Below are 24662 nucleotides of genomic sequence, written 5' to 3' on the forward strand. Positions count from 1 at the left end.
CTGCCTGTGTGTGTGTGTGTCTGTGTGCGTGTGTGCGTGTGAGTGTGTGTGTGTGCGCTTGTGTGTTTCTCTGTGTGTGCGTGCGTGCGCGTGTGTGTGTGTCTCTGTGTCCATCTGTACATGCGTGTGCGTGTGTGTGTCTGTGTTTGTGTCTGTATGTGTATCTGTGCGCGTGTGTGCATGTGTGCGTGTGTGCGCGTATGCATGCTTGCGTTTGTGTGTACTTGTGTGTGTGTCTCTGTGTGTGTGCGTGCGTGTGTTTCTGTCTGTGTGTGTATCTGTGCGTGCGTGTGTGTATCTCAGTGTGCGTGTGTGTGTGCGTGTGTGTGTGTGTGTGTGTCTCTGTGTGTGTGTGCAGTTTGTCAGTCCCCTCACTCCACACAAACTCAACACTGACACAACCCCAGCAATAAGTCCGTGTCGAGATGATCGCTACAAAGCCAGGCAGCTGCAGAGTAGCTCAACCCGAGATGGACCGCGTTTTTGAGTCATGGTTCCTGTGAAGAGCTAGAAACAGAAACATAGAAAATAGGTGCAGGAGTAGGCCATTCGGCATTCAGCGCCGCCATTCAATATGATCATGGCTGATCATCCAAAATCAATACCCTGTCCATGCTTTTTCCCTATATCCCTTGATTCCTTTAGCCCTAAGAGCTAAATCTAACTCTCTCTTGAAAACATCCAATGAATTGGCCTCCACTGCCTTCTGTGGCAGAGAATTCCACAGATTCTCAACTCTCTGGGTGAAATATTTTGACCTCATCTCAGTCCTAAATGGCCTACCCCTTATTCTTAAACTGTGACCCCTAGTTCGGAACTCCCCTAACATGGGGAACATTTTTCCTGTATCCAGCCTGTCCAATCCTTGAATTTTATATGTTTCTATAAGATGCCCTCTCATCCTAAATCCCAGTGAATACAAGCCCAGTCGACCCATTCTTTCATCATGTTGTAACAATCTCAGCAGAGATGCATCATCTCCCTGGCAGACCTTGGCAGGAATCCCGAGCGAGGTGCTTGCCCTCCACTTTATTATATATCCTTCCGCCTCCTCCCCCATTCAGTGCAGGTTGATTCCTAAGTTAAATCTGAAAACTTATCGAGGTTCATAGAGTAGCAGTTTAGGACAGTACGGTGGTGCAGCGGTAGAGCAACTGCCTTAAGGGCCTGTCCCACGAGCATGTGACTCCATGCGGCAAGCGCGACCTAACGTGGTCGCTTGAGCCGTACGGCCTCGCGGGGCCGGTCCCACTTTGATCGCCGGAGCCGTATGGAGTTGTGCGGAGTTGGTCCTGACATCGCGCGGGGCTCCGAAAAACTGACCGTGTTCAAAAATTCCGCGCGGCCACCTCGACGCCGTGTGCACCGCCTCGACGGGCGTGCGCAGCGTCTTGACGCCGTACGCCACGCGCGAACTTCCCGCGGACTTCGCTCGAACTTCACGTCACTCACTCGACCTCCGCGCGGCCCCTGCTTCCAGTTTGGTCGCGCTCGCCGCATGCAGGTCGCATGCTCATGGGACAGGCCCTTTACAGCGCCAGAGACCCAGGTTCGATCCTGACTATGGGTGCTGTCTGTACGGAGTTTGTACTTTCTCCCCGTGACCTGCGTGGGTTTTCTCCGAGATCTCCGGTTTTCTCCCAAACTCCAAAGACGTACAGGTTTGTAGGATCATTGGCTTGGTATGAATGTAAACTTTTCCCGAGTGTGTGTAGGGTAGTGTTAATGTGTGGGGATCGCTGGTCGGCGTGGATTCTGTGGGTCGAAGGGCCTGTTTCCATGCTGTATCCCTAAACTAAACTAAACTAAATTAAACTAGAGCCATATAGCGTGGAAACAGGCCCATCGGCCCAACTTGCCCACACCGACCAACATGTCCCATCGCCACCACCTGGCTGCGTTTGGCCCTCTAAACCTGTCCTATCCATGTATCTGTCTAATTGTTTCTTAAACATTGCTGAAGGCTTGACGTAACATAGAGGGGGCGGCTACATCAGTGAAGAGAGGAGAGCTGAGAGGTGATCTATATGGAGGTATAAAATCATGAGAGGAATAGAGTCTTTTACCCAGGGTAGGGGAATTAACAACCAGGGGATATAGGTTTAAGATGAGAGGGGAAAGATTTAATAGGATTCTGAGGGGCAGCTTTTTCACACATACGGTGGTGGGTATAAGGAGCAAGCTGCCAGAGGAGGTGATTGTGGCAGGTATTATAACATTTAAAAGACACTTGAGCAGATACATGGATAGGAAAGGGTTCGAGGGATGCAGGCCAAACGCGGGCAAATGGAACTAGCTTAGATGGGGTGTGTTGGTCGGCATGGATGAGTTGGGCCGAATGGCCTTTTTCCATGCTGTATGAGAGGTTAACCTATGGTCATCAATATGAAATGCTAGCTCTGTTCCACTCTGTTCCTCTCTACTGAAGGTGCAAGTTTAATGATTGTTTCCAGTACTTCCGGTTTATAGCATTGGGACATTTGGACGAGGCCATTCTGCCCAGCAGGTCTGCTGTACTACGTAATAAGAGCTTGACTGCTTCAGGCAATGCAAATTAGTTGTGTGGAGAGATTGTAATTGTTGTCAGGAGTTCCGAAAGCAGGGAGGTGTCTGTTTTGTGATCAAACCATTACAAAGTATTAGGTGAACCACACAGCCTTTATTAAAACCTATGCAGAGAGAATAATACGTACTATTGCACTTGTTGCATCATCTTACAGGCTGCCGAGCTAAGGGACCAGCAGGCTGTTATAAGTATCTGCAGTCCTACTCAAATCCTGGACTGGATTACATGGTGGAATGTGTATCATGTGTATATGTGGTGAAGGCTATATTGCCAGAGATTAATATGGTTGATCTACAGTGTCCTCAGCGATGTTTCGGGTCAGGTTCCTTCTTCGGACTTGGAGGATTTAGTGGGAATGTTGAAGGGTGACTTTTTCACTCAGATGGTAGTGGTGAGTATGGAGCAAGCAGCCAGAGGAAGTCATTGAGGGAGGTACAATTATGACAATTAGTTTAGTTCAGAGATACAGCACGGAAACAGGCCCTTCGGCCCACCGAGTCCATGCTGACCATTGATCGCCCGGTCACACTAGTTCCACTTTTGCATCTACTCCCTACACACTAGGGGCAATTTACAGAGGGCCGATTAACCTACAAATTTGCACGTCTTTTGGACGTGGGAAGAAACCAAAGCACCTGGAGGAAACCCACGTGGTCACAGGGGATGCGTGCAAATTCCACACAGACTGCACCTGAGGACATGATCGATCCCGGGTCTCTGGCGCTGTGAGGCAGCAGCTCTACCCGCTGCACCACCGAGCCAGGATGCGACTGGGGGTTGGACTGGACTATTGGGTTGGGGTGGAACATCAGGCATGATACTGTTTATAATGGCAGCCTTTATGACGTTCTCAAAGTCCAACTTCGATAACCATTCTCCTCGGGGATGGTTAGGAAGCGTATTTTACGCACTCACAACACACTTAAGATAGTAAAAATGAATCTTCCAAACATTGTTTCGTGATTAATTGGTCTTTTATTGAAGTAGTATATAGCAAAGAAATAATCCATCACTTTCTGTTCTTAATCGCAGTTCCATTCATGTCATATAAATCATATGAAAGTTTCTTCTTATAAAAGTATGTCGTCTCATTAACTTGTGTGTGTTGTGATAATGTCGTGTGTGTGTGTGTGTGAATTAATGGTAAATAACTGTATTCTCACCATCCTTCCGAGTCCCAACTGACTCCTAATCTATGAGTCTGCGCTAGTCTCCTCTAGAAATAGACACTCCCTCCTACCTATCAAATCCCACCTACAAAATACAGACAGATAAAGACTAAAGTATTAAAAATGCTAGACATGGCTATAACACACTGACTTAAGCTTATTGGCTCCTACACTGTTGATGGGGCTCCAGGGTCCTACTGCTCCTCCTCTGAAATTCAGATGCAAGTTTGGTGGAAGATGCTATGTATCAGGTTAGGTGTGCCGTTGAATCTCGATCCTTGCACCTCCCGCAGTGGTACATTACAGCCTCGGCATTCAATGGCAGACCGAACCTGGTACAAAGCATCTTACGCCAATCTTGCCTCTGGGATATTGTGGGCTTTGTGTAGGAGTGTGTAGGAGGCCTAAAGGCAGGGATGGGAGTGGACTAGGACAGAGAATGAAAGTGGGATGTAGCTGGAGGGAATGTCTACAATCCGCTGTGCAGTGGAGACCACACGGTACTGAGTTGGGGAAGGCTGCAGCACATTGTGGCTTCACTGGAAGGATGTGGTGGCTGGGGACGGCGGGAAGGGAAGAGGTCAAAGTCCGGGTGTTGCAAGTCCTGCGGTCGTGTGGGGAGGTGACGTGAAGAGGGAAGTGGTTACTAATGGAGATGGAATCCTGCTGATCAACTTGTCCTAGATAGACCTCATATTTCACTTGGTCAGCCAACACCCCAGTGGTATGAACATTGACTTCTCTAACTTCAAGTAGCCCTTGCTTTCCCTCTCCATCCCCTCCTTCCCAGTTCTCTGACCAGTCTTACTGTCTCCGACTGCATTTTATCCCTGTACCACCCACTCCCCTGACATCAGTCTGAAGACTCGACCCAAAACGTCACCCATTCCTTCTCTCCAGGGATGCTGCCTGTCCCGCTGAGTTACTCCAGCATTTATGTCTATTGTCGTAGATAGACTTTGCTCAGTCCGCCTGAATCTACCTGATCTCCTGGTTGCTAAACACTTTAATTCCACTTCCATTCCCACACAAAACTTTATATCCTAGGCCTTCTCCATTGTCAGAGTGATGGGCCTGTCCCACTTAGGTGATTTTTCAGCGGATTGCTGGCGACTGTCAAGTTCCCGGTTTTTCAGGCGACTGCCAGGAACTTGACAGTCGGTGGCAGTCCGCTGAGAAACCGCCTCAGTGGGACAGGCTGAAAAACCGGGAACTGGAAAGACGACTGTCAGAGTTGAACACACACACACACACACACACGCACACACACTCACACACTCACACTCACACACGCACACACACACACACACACGCGCGCACGCACACACACACACACACACACGCGCGCACGCACACACACTCACACACTCACACACGCACACACACACACACACACGCGCGCACGCACGCACATATGCACACACACACACACGCACACACACACACACACACGCGCACATACACACGCGCGCACGCACACACACTCACGCACACATGCACACACACACACACACACACGCACGCACACACGCACACACGCACACACACACGCAACACGCACACACACACACACACACAAGCACCCACAAACACAGGCACATACTCACACACTCACACACGCACACACACACGCACGCACACACACTCACACACTCACACACGCGCGCGCGCACACACACACACACTCACACGCACACACATAAACACAAACACACACACACACACACACACACGCTCACACACGCTCACACGCGCACGCACACACACACACGCACACGCGCACACACACACAAACACACACACACGCTCACACACACACACACACACACACCACACACACACACACACACACACACACACACACACACACACAGAGCGGGGGCCAGGGCAAGCGGGGGGAGCGCTGTCTGAAATTCACACGATGCAAAGTCAAGGTGATACAGACACACACCACGATGAACAGGAAGGTTAAGACGGCTAGCACAGTATACGGTAAGCCCTTTAAAAGATGGGGGAGGGGAGAAGGAGTGGAGTCACTTTTAATAAGCCAGAGATACACAGCTGTGAAGTTTGGCGGACATTTAACGTTACCGGTCGGTTATCCTTGGTTCTGAAAACTCGTGCTTACGTTTTTTCCCCCCAATAAGCCAATGAAAATGACCAGTCAGCAAAGATGATTAACTAAAACTACCTACGACTACCTCGACTACCCATAACTACATGGAGACTCCACTACAACTGCACCTACGACTACAGGATTATCGATTTTCTCCATGGCGACCATGGCGACCATATTTCAACGTGTTGAAAAATTTGCAGCGACCATACTGAGGCCGCGACTAGTTCCCAGAAAGCGGGAACTCCTCGCGACCATGAAGGAGACTCACCAGAGACCGCCAGCGACCATGTGGCGACCATGTGATGATCATGAGGCGAGCGCAGTCTCCTGCACTCGCCTAAAAAGTCGCCTAAGTGGGACAGGCCCTTGAGGCTAATCGCAAATTGAAGGAACAGCTTCTCATATTTAGTCTGGGTAGCTTACAACCCAGGGGTATGAATTTTGCTTTTTCTGACTTCAAGCAACCCCTGCACTCAGTCCCTCTCTCCCTCACCGACCCAAGTCACACCAGGTTCCCGTTCACACCCAGCACACCGCTAACAATGGCCTGTTTCCTTTAGCATACCTTTCACTCATTTGATCTATATCTCTCTACATCATCGTCTCTATATCTTTCATTTCCCTTTCCCCTGACTAGTCTGAAGAAGGGTCTTGACCTGAAACATCACCCATTCCTTCTCTCCAAAGATGCTGCCTGTCCCGCTGAGTTACTCCAGCATTTTGTGTCTATCTTTGGTTTAAACCAGCATCTGCAGTTCCCTCTTACACAACTTGACATGGAGTTGTACAGCACAGAAACAGGCCCTTCTGCCCAATCCCTCCATGCTGACCATTGATAGGCCCATGACCCACATATAAAATATGTGTCGTTGACAGGTCGGGGTAGGCCATAGGCGGCACTATTGTCCACAAAAAGGCATGAACTAATTCCCAGGAAAACCCCTGTACCTTGGTGATAACAATGACAGGTGGCATTGACTGGCCTCTGGGAGAACTCCATTACCTTTAGTCGTGGGAGTTGGGCCCCAGCTGTCACATGGATTTTCCAATCTGACTTAAAAGGAGGGATGTACCAACCCTGAAAGTCGTTGTACCTTGGGGAACTATCCCTGTTACTTTGACACCGATGCCCATCTGCACTAATCCCATTTGCCCACATCAGACACATATCTCTACATGTTTCCTATCTGAGTAATTTCAAGGTGAAGACGAGGGGGACTCTGTCTGTTGTAGTGGACTCTGTCTGTTGTAGGGGGCTGTGTCTGTTGTAGGGGGCTGTGTCTGTTGTAGGGGACTGTGTTGTGGGGGCTCTGCCTGTTGTAGGGGGCTGTGTCTGTTGTAGGGGGCTGTGTCTGTTGTAGGGGACTGTGTTGTGGGGGCTCTGCCTGTTGTAGGGGGCTGTGTCTGTTGTAGGGGGCTGTCTGTTGTAGGGGGACTGTGTCTGTTGTAGGGGGGACTGTGTTGTAGGGGGCTGTGTCTGTTGTAGGGGACTGTGTTGTGGGGGCTCTGCCTGTTGTAGGGGGCTGTGTCTGTTGTAGGGGACTGTGTTGTGGGGGCTCTGCCTGTTGTAGGGGGCTGTGTCTGTTGTAGGGGGCTGTCTGTTGTAGGGGGACTGTGTCTGTTGTAGGGGGGACTGTGTTGTAGGGGGCTGTGTCTGTTGTAGGGGTGAAGTGGCCGCATGTGCGCATGCGCAGGACATTTCCGGAGTGTGCGCATGTGCGAAGTATTTCGGGCGGGAAAAGCCTGCGGAATCAGCCATGTTTGCCAGACGTTTCTGAGTTTATGTATTAAAGAAATAAGTTGCTTAAAGCTTAAATAAAGTTAAGTTAATTACGAGTAGTGAAAGTTTCATTTATCTCACAACAATTTAAGCAACTTATCTCAGAAGTCAAACAGTCCGACTTGGGATGGAGAAGCTACTGAAACCACAACGCTTGGATCTGGATCCCAACTCACCTGCTGCTGCAAAGAATTGGAAGCACTGGCTTCGTATACTAAATAACTTCTTTGATGAGTGTGGCAATGATGCACCAGACAGACTCAAGACATTAATAAGCTTCGTCTCTTCTGATGTATATGATTACATAGAGGAATGTACAACTTATGATTCTGCTATTGATGTACTAAGCAAACTCTTCGTTAAGACACCCAACGTGATATTCGCTCGACACCTCCTTGCTACTCGGAAACAAAAACCTGGTGAGTCACTTGATGAATTTTTACAAGAACTTCAAAGACTTAGTAAAGACTGTGCCTTCAAAGCAGTTACGGCTGATCAATATCGACAGGAAGTTATTCGAGACTCTTTTATCAATGGTTTGGCATCGCCTTTAATACGACAGAGACTATTAGAACACAAAACCTTGGATTTACAGTCAGCTTACAATCAAGCTTACTCTTTAGACTTGGCTCAGAAAAATTCAGATGCTTATGGCTCATCTAATGTGTATTCTGCTGCAACTACTACAAAAGAATTTCACCCACGTACTAATATGGAGCAAACGGAAACAATTTCTACTGATAAAGGTGCCCTTGCCGCAGCATATAATTATTCAAAAAGGAACTGTTACTTTTGCGGGGGTAATATTCATAAGAGAGAGACATGTCCTGCTCAAGAGGCAACTTGTAATAGTTGTGGCAAGAAGGGACATTATTCTAGAGTATGCAAGTCCAAAGCAACTACTAAAAGTGTGACTGCTGCCATATACACGCCTTCTTTATGTGCAATTACAGCTGCATTTCCTCAGAGCTTGTCTCATGCAGCTACAACGGTATCCATTAATGGCCATACACTTAATGTACTACTTGATTCTGGCAGTTCAGAAAGTTTTATAAGTGAACAAGTTGTGTCCCGACTAAATCTAACTATAATTCCTTCAAATAGAGAAATCTCGATGGCTCTGACAACTCTCAATACTCAAATTATAGGATCTTGTATTGTAGACTTTATTCTGAACAAAACTAGCTATAAATCTGTATGTCTTGGTATTTTGAAAAATTTGTGTAGCGATATAATTCTAGGTCAGGATTTCCAGAAACTGCACAGATCACTTCAAATAATGTATGAAGGAACTATGCCTGATCTTGTATTGTCAAAGCCACCAGTATTGTGTGGTCTTTCTGCTGCATCTGTTGAATGTCCTTCATTATTCACTAATTTATCCTCCAAGTGCAAGCCAATTGCTACAAAATCAAGACATTTTAGTAAAGATGATAGGAACTTTATTAACACAGAAGTAACTAATCTTTTACAAGAAGGGATTATAGAACCCAGTTCTTCCCCTTGGAGGGCACAAGTTGTCATGGTTAAGGACCCCTTGGAGAGACATAGAAAGAGACTCTGCATTGATTACTCTCAAACTATAAACCAGTTCACGGAGCTTGATGCATATCCATTACCTCGAATAGAAGAGATTATCAATACATTAGCTAAGTATAAGATATTCTCTACTTTTGACTTAAAAGGTGCTTACTATCAAATTCCTCTGAAGGAATCAGAGAAGAAATACACTGCGTTTGAAGCAAATGGGAAATCATATCACTACTGCAGAGTTCCTTTTGGGGTAACTAATGGCGTGGCTGTTTTTCAGAGAGAGATGGACAAACTTGTTGAACAGGAAAACCTTAAAGATACTTTCCCTTATCTTGATAATATAACTATTGCAGGAAAAGACCAAACTGAACATGATGAAAATGTACAACGGTTTTTAGATGTTGTACATTCTAAAAATCTAACATTAAATGAGGCTAAGTCAATAGCATCAGTATCATCAATTAATATTCTTGGTTATTGGGTTGGAAATGATATAATCAAGCCTGATCCAGAAAGACTCCGCCCACTCCAAGAGATACCTGTTCCAGCAACATTAAACTCTCTACGAAGGGTTCTTGGGATGTTTGCATATTATGCTAAATGGATACCAAATTTTTCTGACAAAATTCAACCTTTGATTAGAGCAAAATCTTTCCCCCTTGACTCTACAGCAATTGGTGCCTTTACTTCTTTAAAGAAACAATTGGAATCTGCGACATTACACGCCATCGATGAGGATCTCCCCTTTGTTGTTGAATGTGATGCCTCTGATTTAGCAGTATCAGCAACATTAAATCAAGGAGGACGACCAGCGGCTTTCATGTCTCGTACTCTCCAAGGTAGTGAATTGCACTACCCATCCGTCGAAAAGGAAGCTACAGCAATTATTGAAGCAGTGAGGAAACTGAGTCATTTCCTTGCTCGCCAGCACTTCACTTTGATAACAGATCAGCGTTCAGTAGCTTTTATGCTGGCTAATCGGAAACGAACGAAGATTAAAAATAGTAAAATTCATGAATGGAGGATTGAATTATCCGCATATAGTTATTCAATTGAGTACCGCCCTGGTAAGGATAATGTTGCTCCGGACACATTAACTCGAGCATTTTGTGCCTCTGTTCATTCTTCTGCACTCACTGATCTTCACAATGGGCTGTGTCATCCTGGAGTCACTCGTTTGTTACACTATGTTCGTTCCAAAAATTTACCTTTCTCTACAGAAGATGTGAAGATGACGTGTGCTTCATGTAGAATCTGTGCTGAATTAAAACCAAGGTTCTTCCGTCCTGAAGAAGGAAGATTGATCAAAGCTACTCAACCTATGGAACGTTTGAGTATTGACTTCAAAGGGCCTTTACCATCCTCCTCTCGAAATTTTTATATACTACCTTAGTTGACGAATATTCGAGGTTTCCATTTGCCTTTCCTTGTCCAAATATTTCAGCTGCTATGGTTATCAAATGTTTAGATCAACTGTTTTCATTCTGTGGATTTCCAAGTTACATACATTCTGATAGGGGCACCTCATTCATGTCAAAAGATTTAAAGGACTACCTTTCTAAGAGAGGAATTGCAACAAGTAAAACAACACCATATCATCCTATTGGAAATGGTCAGGTTGAGAGGTATAACGGAATCATTTGGAAAGCAGTGAAACTGGCTTTAAAGTCAAATGATATACCAGATCAGCAGTGGGAATGTGTTCTACCAGATGCATTACACTCCATCAGATCTCTACTGTCAACTGCTACCAATACTACTCCACACGAGCGGTTCTTTAACTTCAAACGGCGTTCTTCTAGTGGTACTTCTCTGCCATCATGGTTGACGAGCCCTGGGCCTGTGTTGCTTCGTCGTTATGTCCGATTAAATAAGAATGAACCTTTTGTTGATGAAGTTGAACTGACTGATGTCAACCCTTCTTATGCAACTATCAAGTATCGGGATGGACGTCAGTCAACTGTATCACTTCGTGACCTTGCACCATGTCCATCTTCTCCATCAGCTCCGTCACTTCCTGATAACACTAATCAGGAACTTCCTCCGTCAGCTCCGTCACTTCCTGATAACACTAATCGGGAACTTCCTCCAACACTTCCAGCATCCTCTATGGAAACTTCTACAAGAAATTCTAAAATTGAAAATCTAAATAACAATATGAGTGAAGTTGATGACCAAGCAATATATCTACCCCCAGCTATTGAAACACCGGTATCTCCTGAGGCTCCAGTGCTGCGACGGTCATCAAGACGTATTAAACCTCCTGACCGTCTCAACTTATAAATAGGAGGGGAGAATGAAGTGGCCGCATGTGCGCATGTGCGGAGCTCTTCTAAAGTGTGCGCATGCGCAGGACATTTCTAGAGTGCGCATGTGCAGGACATTTCCGGAGTGTGCGCATGTGCGAAGTATTTTGGGCGGGAAAACCCTGCGGAATCAGCTATATTTGCCAGACGTTTCTGAGTTTATGTATTAAAGAAATAAGTTGCTTAAAGCTTAAATAAAGTTAAGTTAATTACGAGTAGTGAAAGTTTCATTTATCTCACAACAAGGGGACTGTCTGTTGTAGGGGACTGTGTTGTAGGGGACTGTGTTGTAGGGGACTCTCTGTGTTGTAGGGGACTCTGTCTGTTGTAGGGGACTCTGTCTGTTGTAGGGGACTCTGTCTGTTGTAGGGGACTGTCTGTTGTAGGGGACTGTGTCTGTTGTAGCGGGACTGTGTCTGTTTTTTATTTATTTATTATTATTTTTTTTTTTAAATTTATTCAATTATTAAAAAGAATATTACACTACAATAAAACAAGCCAGAACCCACCACCATAATACAATACAAACATGTATCCATAATAAACTACTATACAACTATGATACAATCCTTATTGAGGATACATTCAACACCCTGCGGAGCCCAGCGGTCCCGGAACTCCCTCAGGGTGCCCGCAGACAGGGCGTATTCCCTTTCTAATCCCACCCGGGCACGGACGTAACCCCGGAAAAGGGGCAGGCAGCCTGCTTGGGTAGAGACCTCCGCTGTCTGGCGCCGTGACTCGCGGATGGCCAGCTGGGCCAGGCCCAGGAGCAACCCAACCAGGACATCTTCAGCCCTACCCTCTCCCCTACGCACAGGGTGTCCAAAGATGAGGATGGTGGGTGAAAAATGCAGCCAGAAGGCAAGGAGCAGCCCCTTTAGATATTCAAACAGTGGCTGCAGCCTCACGCACTCCATGTACACGTGGTACACAGACTCTTCCAGCCCGCAAAAGTGGTAGGCGGCTGGTGAGTCTGAACCGCGAGAGAAACAGGTTGCAGGGAACACCTCGGTGCAATACCCTCCACCCCAGGTCCCCAATGTAGAGGAGGAGAATCCCTGCGTAGAGGGACCCCCACCGGGGCCCCCCTCGCGACCGGAAGGCAACACCGACCGCCACTTGGTGTCCGGACGGTGGACCAGGGCGAGGAAGTGCAGGGTGTGGAGGAGGAGCCTGTACAGGACACGCCTCCCTGCGTCTCAGAGGGAGACGAAGGGTGTCGAGGAAAGGCGGCTCAAATTGTGTGGGACCGGCTCCCGGGATGGATTACGGCGCCTGTGTCCGATGAGTACTTCCGGCTGAGCGGGGGCTTGCTCAACCACAAGTACTCCACACGTTTGAGCCCCCCGGTCACCCGATGGGGCGGGACAGGGACCGGCTGCTCTCAAGCCCGGGCCGTCACCCTCCGCCGGTGGAGGTGGGGCCTGGTCAACGCCAACCAGGTTCCAGACTCTCAACAAGTCCCTGTAGAAGCCAGGCATCCCCATCAGGACCGCACGGCTGACCCCCACCATCGGGATCCGCGTACCTCCTTGAAGGCAGCGGCTCCGTTGGAAAAAGTGCGTTGCCAGCACGTGCCACCTGGGAGGATGCCCTGAGTACAGGTATCTCTGCAAGGTCCTGAGGCGGAGAGCCGCCAACTTGGTGCGAATGCACACCAGCGACTGACCGCCCTCCTCGATCGGGAGACTCAGGACCGCTGCAGAGACCCAGTGCTTTCCGTTGCCCCAGAAGAAGTCCACCAACTTCTTCTGGATGATCCCAGCAAAGGTGGCTGATGGGACCAATGTGGTCAATCTGTACCAGAGCATGGAGGCCACGAGTTGGTTAATGACCAACACCCTGCCCCGGTACGAAAGCACTCTGAGGAGACCCGCCCAGCGCCCCAGCCGAGTGACGACTTTCACCTCCAGCTCCTGCCAGTTCGCCAGCCAGGTCTCCGCACCGGGACTCAGGTAGACTCCCAGGTAGAGGAGGTGTGTGGTACTCCACGTGAAAGACCTCATCTCCACCTGCCAGGGACCCACCAAGAGTCCAGAACATTTCCCCCAGTTGATCCTGGCAGAGGAGGCTGCCGAGAAGACTCGTTGGCACTCACGCATCCTCTGCAGGTCGACGGGGTCGGTGACCATGAGAAGCACGTCATCGGCGTAGACCGAGAGGACCACCTCCATGTCCGGCTCGCGTAGAACCATGCCCGTCAACTTCCTCCGAAGCAGACTAAGGAATGGCTCCACGCAGATGGCGTACAGTTGGCCAGACATGGGGCATCCCTGACGTACTCCTCTGTGGAAGGGAATGGGGGCCGTCAAGGATCCATTGACTTTCACGAGGCATTCTGCGGTGGCGTATAAAAGTCGGATCCGGGACACAAAGTGCGGTCCGAACCCAAACGCCCGCAGAGTCCTCAACAGATACTCGTGATCAACCCTGTCAGAAGCCTTCTCCTGGTCGAGGGAGAGAAAGGCAGTGGGTAGACCAGGTCTCGGACCAGATGGATATTGTCCTGGATGGGACTGTGTCTGTTGTAGGGGACTGTGTTGTAGGGGACTGTGTTGTTGGGGACTGTCTGTTGTAGGGGACTCTGTCATTATTGCGACTGGGGGGGGGAGGGGGAGCAGACGTTGGAGCTGCAGGATATCGAGGAGACCCCAGTGAGGGTGTCGTGATGATGCTTCTATGACATCAACCCCTTCTGTGATGGAGGAGGGGAACCCCCGGTCCCTTAAACATGAGGACATCTCGGATGTCCTGGTACGGCACACCTCATCCTGGGAGCAGATGCGGCGTAGATGGAGGAATTGGGAGTAGGGGATAGAGTCTTTGCAGGAGGCAAGGTGGGAAGAAGTGTAGTCAAAATAATTGTGGGAGTCAGTGGATTTGTAATAGACAAAATGTGTAGGAAGGAACTGCAGATGCTGGTTTAAACCGAAGATAGACACAAAATGCTGGCATGTCTGAAGAAGGGTCTCGACCCGAAACATCACCCATTGCTTCGCTCCAGAGATGCTGCCTGTCCCGCTGAGCTACTCCAGCATTTAGTGTCTGTCCTCTGTTTGTAATAGATGTCAGTCGATCGTCTATCTCCTGTGATGGAGATGGTGAGATCAAGAAACGGAAGGGAGGTGTCGGGAGATGGTCCTAGTTAATTTCAGTGCTGGATGGAAATTGGTGGTGAAGTGAATGAACTCCATGTGTTCTGCATGGGTGCAGGAGGTAGCACCAATGCAGTCGTCCATTCGGGTGGCCATGGCTACTACACCTTTAATTTTGAGGAAGCAGGAGGAGTCGAAGTTGTTAAAAATAAGGAGTAGCACCATGCTATTGTTGTAAGAATTCGGTAAAGGGTGTCCATGTCTTAAGAAATTGATCTGCTTTTTCCGCCAAGACAAGCCTAATGTTTTCCAAATGTAGTGTCTCGGACATGTTTGTGATCCACATCTTCACTGTAGATTTGTTACCAAAATTTAAGTATTAATTTTTTCGCCGTTATTAGGCCATAGTTAAGGAAACGTCTTTGAAATATCGTTAGCTCAGAACAGGCCTCTGACGTACCTAGTGTGATCAGTTTTATGTCGGGATCCAATTTAGTTTTAAGTATTTTGGAAAATATATCAAAAATTTAAATTTAAATCCGATGCTGGGTTGGGTGAGGCGGGCGGGGGGGACGAGGGGCAAGGTAGATCTCCACTTTTCTTTTCCTTTTTTCTTATTTCTATATCTTTCTGCCACACTGCTTGGGTAGTTTAGGGGATTCTCTTTTGTTCTTCTTCAATCTATCTTTTAACTTTCTACTTTTTTTTCTTTCTTGTTTTCTTTTTAATTTCTTTTTTCATTTTCATAATTCAGGTTATAAGGTTAAAAATGTAGCTGTACAATAATTGTATAATTTTAGATGCCGATGTTTTATCTCTGTACAATTGGTTCTAATAAAAACAAACAAATAACTAAATAAAATAAGGAGTTGCTCCGCTAGGCGGAGGAGATTGTTGGTGGAGGGAAATTGGCTGGTTCTCTGGTTCTGAGGAAGAAACTGAAGAGTCTGTCCCACTTGGCGGTTTTTTCGGTGATTGCCGGCATCATTGAGTGACACATCATTCGGCTTGTACACGCTAGAATTTAGAAGATTGAGGGGGGAGCTTATAGAAACTTACAACATTCTTAAAGGGTTGGACAGGCTAGATGCAGGAAGATTGTTCCCGATGTTGGGGAAGTCCAGAACTAGGGGTCACAGTTTAAGGATAAGGGGGAAGTCTTTTAGGACCGAGATGAGAAAATCATTTTTCACACAGAGAGTGGTGAATCTGTGGAATTCTCTGCCACAGAAGGTAGTTGAGGCCAGTTCATTGGCTATATTTAAGAGGGCGTGAGATGTGGCCCTTGTGGCTAATGGGATCAGGGGGTATGGAGAGAAGGCAGGGATGGGATACTGAGTTGGATGATCAGCCATGATCATATTGAATGGCGGTGCAGGCTCGAAGGGCCGAATGGCCTACTCCTGCACCTATTTTCTATGTATCAGGTCACCGAAAAATTCGCGGCGTGATGACGTATGACGCGCGGTGTTTTTTTCAAGTCTCGCAACATTTCTTTTGTTGCCGCTGGATCTTGAAATGTTCAAAATCTTTTGGCGACACTGATATGACGCCGGCAGTCGCCGAAAAAACTCAGCAAGTGAGACAGGCCCTTGAGGGCATTCAGGCCTTCCTGGAGGGGGCTGGAGGTAAGGCTGTGGTAGAGATGAGAGAACAAGGGTCTTGATGGTGTTTGTGTACTTTTGGTTCCATGCACAGCTTGATGTGACCACACACAAAGGAGGCCATCAGAATGACGGCAGTGGCAGCTATATCACCTCCTCCTATCTCTGGAGACTTGGTCCACCACAACAGGTCATGATTTACAATATCCAGAGTCTCTGTCCAGAATCTCCAGATGAAATGGATCTCTGGGGCAATGAGGCCTCTGGGGCAAGGAAGACTTCAACAGAAAGAGGAACACCAGAAGCTAGAGGAACCTCGAGATCAATGGAGCCCATGGGCAAGAGGGACAGGGGCAAGAGGGACTTCAAGGACATCTGGAGCAATAGGCCCTCTGGGGAAGTGTGACCCCAGGAGCAACATTTCCACTCATAGACAATAGACAGTAGGTGCAGGAGTAGGCCATTCGGCCTTTCGAGCCAGCACTGCCATTCAATGTGATCATGGCTGATCATTCCCAATCAGTACCCCGTTCCTGCCTTCTCCCCATATCACCTGACCGCTAATAAGAGCCCTATCTAGCTCTCTCTTGAAAGTATCCAGAGAACCTGCCTCCACCGCCCTCTGAGGCAGAGAATTCCACAGACTCACAACTCTCTGTGTGAAAAAGTGTTTCCTCGTCTCCGTTCTAAATGGCTTACCCCTTATTCTTCAACTGTGGCCCCTGGTTCTGGACTCCCCCAACATCGGGAACATGTTTCCTGCCTCTAGTGTGTCCAAACCCTTAATAATCCATTCAAGGACCCAAGCAGTCATCCTCCCCCCTCGACTCCATGCAAGGACCCAAGCAATCGTTGCTTTCGGCAAAGACCGCTCCCTCCGTAACTCCCTGGTCAATTCTTCCCTTCCCTAACGCACCACCCCCTCTGCAGTTCCTTCTTAAACCCTTAATAATCTTATATGTTTCAATAAGATTGCCTCTCATCCTTCTGAACTCCAGAGTATACAAGCCTAGCCGCTCCATTCTCTCAGCATATGACAGTCCCGGGAATTAACCTTGTACTCATAAGGTGGACCACATATGGAATCAGCAGCCAGTGGAAGCTCAGAAACATATTAATATGGATTTCAAAAGACATTTGGGCAGATGTGGGCATTGGATGGATTCAGGGGGTGACAGGCCAAACTCAACTAAAGTAATCTAAACTAAACCAAACCAGAGGACAAAGGATTAAGATGAGGGAAGAAAGATTTAATAAGAACGGCAAGGGTACCATCACACAAAGGGTGGTAGTTGTATGGAGCAAGCTGCCGGAGGAGGTAGTTGAGGCAGGTATTATCATAATGTTTAAGAGACATTTGGACAGGTACATGGACAGGACAGATTTAGAGGGTAATGGGCCAAGCATGGGCAGGAGGGATTAGTGTGGATGGGGCATGTTGGTCGGTGTGGGCAAGTTGGACTGCAGGGCCAGTTTCCACACTATGACAATCTCTGGTGTAAGACTACATCTTCTCTTGCCTTATAGCTCAGACCTCCAATCTGCACTGTGAAGCCCAGGTCTGGGCAACTAATCAGACATGTGAACGTGTGCAAATTGATGTAGTGCTGAATACTCTGTTTGCGTCTTCGACAGGGTGACCGGAGGTGAATTATTTGAAGACATTGTCGCCAGAGAGTACTACAGTGAAGCTGATGCAAGGTAAGGTCTTCCGTCCATCACCTTTCACCCCTCGACTCTGACGTTTCCGCGGTAACACTTGTACATCAGACATCATGGCTGCTGAGGGTTCCCTTGTCCCATCAGCTGCACAACCCACTCACTCCCGCTGTTGTGAGAACGCTTCTGACCTAGGGAAGAAAGGAGACTAAAGGAGAGATGGCACGGTGGCGCAGCGGTAGAGTTGCTGCCTCACAGCGCCAGAGACCCGGGTTCCATCCTGACTACGGGTGCTGTCTGTAGGGAGTTTGCACGTTCTCCCCGTGACCTGTGTGGGTTTTCCCCGGGAGCTCCGGGTTCCTCCCACACTCCAAAAACATACAGGTTTGCAGGTTAATTGGCTTGGTAAAATTGTAAACTATCCCCCCAGTGTGTGTGTGTGTGTAGGATAGTGTTAATGTGCAGGGATCGCTGGTCGGCAGGGACTCGATGGGCTGAAGGGCCTGTTTCTGCGCTGTATCTCTAAACTAAACTAAACTAAACAAGAAGCTGCTCAGTTAGTTTTTGAACGGAGTCCTGCCACACCAGACCGTTAGTGACAACAACATTTCCAGGTACACAAAAATGCTGGAGAAACTCAGCGGGTGAGGCAGCATCTATGGAGCAAAGGAATTTTTCTCACAGAGAGTGGTGAGTCTGTGGAATTCTCTGCCTCAGAGGACGGTGGAGGCCGGTTCTCTGGATGCTTTCAAGAGAGAGCTAGATAGGGCTCTTAAAAATAGCGGAGTCAGGGGATATGGGGAGAAGGCAGGGACGGGGTACTGATTGTAGATGATCAGCCATGATCACATTGAATGGTGGTGCTGGCTCGAAGGGCCGAATGGCCTATTCCTGCACCTATTGTCTATTGAGACCGGTAAGGAAGGAATTGGTGACGTTTAGGGCCAAAACTTCGCCAATTACTTCTCTCCATAGATGCTGCCTCACCCGCTGAGTTCCTCCAGCATTTTGTGTCTACTTTCAATGTTACCAGCATCTGCAGTTCTTTCTTAAACAACCGCTGTGTTGTAAGCTGCCCAAGCGAAAGATGAGGTGCGGTCCCTCCAATTAAAGTTTGTCCTCTCTCTGACTCTGCCTGCCACAGACGTTACTGGAGCACCCAGTGAATCGCTGGGTGAAGATGAAACTTAAACACTCACCTCCAGGAGTTAGCGTCGAATGAGGAGCAACGGGAGCTCAGCGAGATGCAAAGTTTAATAAACATTCTCCCAGCTCCCACGTTGGGAATTCTAAAGCCATGATGTCTGTGTGGAACAAGTTGCGATATTTGTCGTGATTTTCTGTCGCAAGCAGTGATCCTGTTAAAAACGTGTGTTAGGGGGCGGGGAAGAGCGGTCCTGGATTTAATAGCAGACAACAGCACTCCGTAAACCTGCCCAGACCAAAAACTGTGCAGGAAATGTAATTGAGTTCATTCCGTTTTGTGAATGATTTCAAACTAAGAAGCCTCTCAAGGTTGTTTGTTGAGAGAGAGAGAGAGAGAGAGAGAGAGAGACATTCTCATTGACTGTGATGGAAGGGGTGCAGAGAAGATTTCCGAACTTGTAGCCAGGACTCGAGGGCATGAGCTATAAGCAGGGGGTTTCTTGAAGGTGGAGTCGCAGGTAGATAGGTTGGTCAAAGTATTGGGAAAATAAGTTGGGAGGTCATGTTGCAGTTGTATAAGATGATGTGAGACTGCATTTAGAGTACTGCGTTCAGTTCTGGACACCATTTTATAGGAAAGATTTGTCAAGTTGGACAGCGTGCAGAGGACATAGGTTTAAGGTGAAAAGATTTAATAGGAATCTGAGGGGTAACTTTTTCACACAATGTGTAGTGCGTGTATGGAACAAGCTGCCTGAGGAGCTAGTTGAAGTTGGGACTATCGCAAATGTTTTAAGAAACATTTGGACAGGTACATGGATAGAACAGGTTTAGAGGGATGTGGGCCAAACGCAGGCAGGTGGGACTAGTGTAGATGGGACGTTGGTTGGCGTGGGCAAGTTGGGCCGAAGGGCCTGTATGACTTTAGATGTTAGTACTTTTAGTACATAGTTCTTTAGTACTTTTAGTACTTAGTTCTTTAGTACTTTTAGTACTTAGTTCTTTAGTACTTTTAGTACTTAGTTCTTTAGAACTTTTAGTACTTAGTTCTTTAGTAATTTTAGTACTTAGTTCTTTAGTACTTTTAGTACTTAATTCTTTAGTACTTTTAGTACTTAGTTCTTTAGTAATTTTAGTACTTAGTTCTTTAGTACTTTTAGTACTTAGTTCTTTAGTATTGTTAGTACTTAGTTCTTTAGTACTTTTAGTACTTAGTTCTTTAGTACTTTTAGTACTTAGTTCTTTAGTACTTAGCTCTTTAGTACTTTTAATACTTAGTTATTTAGTACTTTTAGTACTTACTTCTTTGGTACTGTTAGTACTTAGTTCTTTAGTACTGTTAGTACTTAGGTCTTTAGTACCCTCAGTACTTTGAAGTGCAAAGGGAAAGCAAAACTCTAATTGTCCGGCTGCAGACTGGAGGGGTAGTTTAGAGGGGACCATTATTTAGAATCTCAGGGACATTGTAGAGATGAGAAGGCGAGGAGTTGGAGGTGAGAGGGACGTGGCTGAATGGGTGACACTGTCTCTTGTTGTGGTCCTGACACATCTATAATTACCTGACAGCATTCAATATAATTAAAGGCAGAAGATGAGACTCTTGGCCTTTCAATTCTCTGATTAAATTAAAACTACTTTCCACAGATTAAAAAGACACTCAACAATGGCAAGAGTATTTAATTGTTATTTGCACTGGGAAGGGTTTAATGGGAAAGGGAACAATTGTTACGCTATGGATTTACTGCAATAAATGATTCACACAATAAATAAATAAATATTCAATAATCAAAACACAATAAATTATCAGTTCTAGTTTAGAGATACAACGCGGAAACAGGCCCTTCAGCCCACCGAGTCCAATACTGGCACTATCCTAGCCCACTACGGACAACTTGCAATCTTTACCCAAGGCCAATTAACCTATAAGCCTGTACATCTTTGGAGTGCAGGAGAAACCAGAGCACCAGGGGAAAACCCACGCGGTCAAGGGGAGAACGGACAAACTCCGCGCGGACAGCACCCGTAGTTGGGATCGAACCCGAGGCAGCAGTAGAGTTGCTGCCTTACATGCTAGGTTATACTAGGTTTCAGATTGTAAAACCTAGAACATGCCAAAGGACAGCACAGGAACAGGCCCTTCGGCCCACAATGTCCATGCTGAACGTGATGCCAAGTTAAAGTAATCTCTTCCACCCGCATGTGATCCACACCACACCAGCACACACACCACCCTGGCTTGGAGACATATCACTGTGTCTTAACTATAGAACATACATCAGTGCAGTACAGGAACAGGCCCTTCGGCCCACAATGTCCATGCCAAACATGTCGCTAAGCAACACTAATCTCCTCTGCCCGCAGGTTGATCCATATCCCTCCATTCCCCGCATATCCATGTGCCTGTCTAAAAACCTCTTAAACACCACCATCATATCTGCCTCCACCACCACCCCTGGCAACTTGTTCCAGGCACCCACCACAAACAACTTGCCCCGCATTCATGTGCCTACAACAGGGCTTCACAGGCTCTCCCGTAGCGTAGTGTTATCTTTGGGACTGGCGGGAGACGGAAAATTTAGTCGAGGATGTGCTTTTCCGATCAGCCAGCGACATGGGGTTTCTGTGAAGAAGTGCGGCCAACCTTGAAGGCTTAGTGCTGAGCAGCTGGCAGTTAATCCTCCACACCGTTCAATGAAACGTGCCACTGTTTGGTTACTACCCAGCGATGCCAAACTGTGAGGGGGTCGTCCCATTTGGTCTGCGCACCTGGTTAATTCTAGCCAGGGGGAGAGGGGAATGAAAGCAGGCTTGCGTTGTGTTAACAGGATCACCGCGCAAGGGGCTGCCCACATCCATCGTCAGAATTCATCGGCTTACTGAGCCGCCGATGAACGCTCCTTGGTCCTGACGGCGGCGTGGGAAGCCCCTCAATGTTATTCAGTTCGTGGGGAATGGCCGGTGGGATCATGAGGTGGGCTGCCTCCCTCTCTTGCTCATACAGTACTCAGAAACAAACTTCCAGCAAAACCCCACACACCAGCTGTTGATTTACTTGTGTGAACTAAAATCTCACTCTTTCTGCACTCCAGAGCTCTCGTTTTCCCTTCAGTGTGTTTTACTCCGTCCTCACATCGTCTCATCCAAGCGACGTCACTGCTGAATGTTGTCCGTGTATTTTTCTCCCCCTTCTGTCTGTCTCGCAGATCTACGTTCTGAAAACGAGTTTAGTAGTTGTAATTGTGCGTGAGCTAGGCAGGAAGAGCAAGGTAATTTCTGACGCTTGAATCCTCTCCTAACCTGGCCCATCGACCCAGGGTTCCGAATAAAATTGGTGATTGTGTTTAAAGTAATCGACAAAGTGTAGCGGCGCATGCAGGTATCGAACCCGGCGCTCGGAAGCCGCGGTCACGTGACTCGGGAGGGGCTGCTTGTTTTGCTTTTGCGCGTTATTCCAGCGCTGACCAACATTGTGGCCAGACGTGTCTAGAGAACCTGTAAACTGGAAACCAAACTTATGAATAAAGATCTGTTGGAAACTTCAGTTGTCGTTCTTCAGACCGCCAATAAAGTCGTTATCACGGGCTGGGATGATGGACACGAGTATGAATCTTTGACTGTCAGGACCAGGGATTTATTTGACCCCTAAATAAGGTGACTGTGCATCTGTGACTGTGCTAAAGAATGTCAGTGTGCTGTGTTCACATGATGAGAATGGACCATTGAGCCTATAGAGACAGGTCCTTCAGCACCAACCAGCGATCGCCCCGCGACACTAGTACTCGCACTACTCTACACACGTCTTTGGAGTGTGGGAGGAAACCGGAGCACATGGAGGAAACCCACGCGGTCACAGGGAGAGAGTACAAACTCTGTACAGACAAGCACCCGTGGCCAGGATTGAACACGGGTCTCCGGCGCTGTGAGGCAGCAACCCTACCGCTGCGCCACCGTGCCAGGTTGGCGACAGAGTCATTGTTATTCAGACGTCAGATCAAAGACCGTCGGCAATGTTTCCCTCCGTCTCGCTGTCGCTGCCTGACGAGGTGGCAATCTCTACATCAACCTGCAGGCTGTTGCTTAGAATGCTCGCATCCTGCTTTGCTTCTCAATACTCGGTCCGAGACCTATCCCAGTGTGTGGTTCCTGGCTTTGGATCCTCCAGAGAGGGAGAGAAGCCTCCGATTGACCGGACTAAGGATCACCTGCCTCCAGCCTCCACACAATGGCGACAGAGACCAGAGCAGGCAACACGGACCACCGTTGGTCACGTCTACCATGGAGACATAACGAGGAGCAAGGATGGACCCACAGCCGCCGAGAAGGAAGACTCGGCAGACTGGCCTTAGCCACGTGCGGCGACGGGCCTGGTTCACCTCCGCGATGAAGAACCCGGCGGGCCGCTGCCTGCTGGGGGGAAGCTCGGATGCCCCGCAGACGGGAGAGTGGAGGAGGAGGGAGCCGCTGGCGATGACGGACAAGAGGAGTGGGCTGGTGGGAGAGGGTCTGGGGCCCTGCCTCAGCACCTGCAAGGTCGACTGCAGGAGGTGCCACATGACACAAAGGTGGTTGGGCAAGGAGAAGGACGTCGGTTGGCGGTCGAGGGTGACAGAGGGAGCCCTGCAGCAGCCTGCGGCCTACCTGGATCGGGGCATCTTTGGACTTCTCTTTCTTTATAAACAGCGCCAGAGTATGGCAACTGCATTTGTGGGTCGTGCAACAGAATTCCACTCCGCTGTGCATACATGACGATAAAGAACCATTGGTTAGGGAATAGCTCCGTCCGAGACCGCAGGAAATTGCAGAGAATTGCAGCTGCACTCCCTCCTCACCCCACTCCCATCAGGCAAGCGGTACAGAAGTGTGAAAACGCACACCTACAGATTCAGGGACTGTTTCTTCCCAGCTGTTATCAGGCAACTGAACCATCCTACCCAAACCAGGGAGCAGTGCTGAACTACTCCTGAAAAGGGAGTGGCCAGGGTCCTTGATTATGCTGCTGGCCTTGCCGAGGCAGCGTGAGGTATACATTGAGTCAGTAGAAGGGAGGTTGGTTTGTGCTGCTAAAGCCATTCACATAGTAAAGCCACAACCGATGAGGAAGAGGGGACAGGAACAACTCGCCACTGATGGGAAGTAACAAGAGTTTAATGTGTACAAGGCCCACAGGCCCACTTTACTTATTATTGATCACAGCCTTGTTTGACAACAAGTCGCTGGTTATTCTCTAGTCTTTGCAAAACTGTTTCCCGCAAGTGATCACCGCTCTCACATTTAATTACAATCATTAGGCTGGGACTAGACGGCTTATTGTTTTAACATTGGAGTCGAAGGAAAGGATAGCAGGGCTTAGTTTGAAACATAGTGTACCTCTCTGGTTGAGGTGTTAGGGGACCAGTTTTGGTCCCCTAATTCTTGCTATTGAGGGAGTGCAGCGTAGGTTTACAAGGTTAATTCCCGGGATGGCGGGACTGTCATATGCTGAGAGAATGGAGCAGCTGGACTTGTACACTCTGGAGTTTAGAAGGATGAGAGAGCATCTCATTGAAACATATAAGATTGTTAAGGGCTTGGACACGCTAGAGGCAGGAAACATGTTCCCGATGTTGGGGGAGTCTAGAACCAGGGGCCACAGTTTAAGAATAAGGAGTAAGCCATTTAGAACGGAGATGAGGAAACACTTTT

The 24662-nt window shown here is 48.0% G+C and overlaps 1 protein-coding gene across 25 annotated transcripts in view; it reads left to right on the forward strand.

Moving 5' to 3' along the window:
- LOC116967405 (calcium/calmodulin-dependent protein kinase type II subunit beta) overlaps positions 1 to 24662 on the forward strand; it is a 263340-nt gene that overhangs the window by 106170 nt on the left and 132508 nt on the right. For all 25 annotated transcript variants that reach the window (XM_033013933.1, XM_033013946.1, XM_033013947.1 and 22 more), the window contains exon 4: positions 17811 to 17876. In XM_033013933.1, coding sequence (XP_032869824.1) covers positions 17811 to 17876 — 66 coding nt within the window. The remainder of the gene's footprint in view (positions 1 to 17810; positions 17877 to 24662) is intronic.

Source organism: Amblyraja radiata, chromosome 39 (genome assembly GCF_010909765.2).
Source record: "Amblyraja radiata isolate CabotCenter1 chromosome 39, sAmbRad1.1.pri, whole genome shotgun sequence".
Taxonomy (NCBI): domain Eukaryota; kingdom Metazoa; phylum Chordata; class Chondrichthyes; order Rajiformes; family Rajidae; genus Amblyraja; species Amblyraja radiata.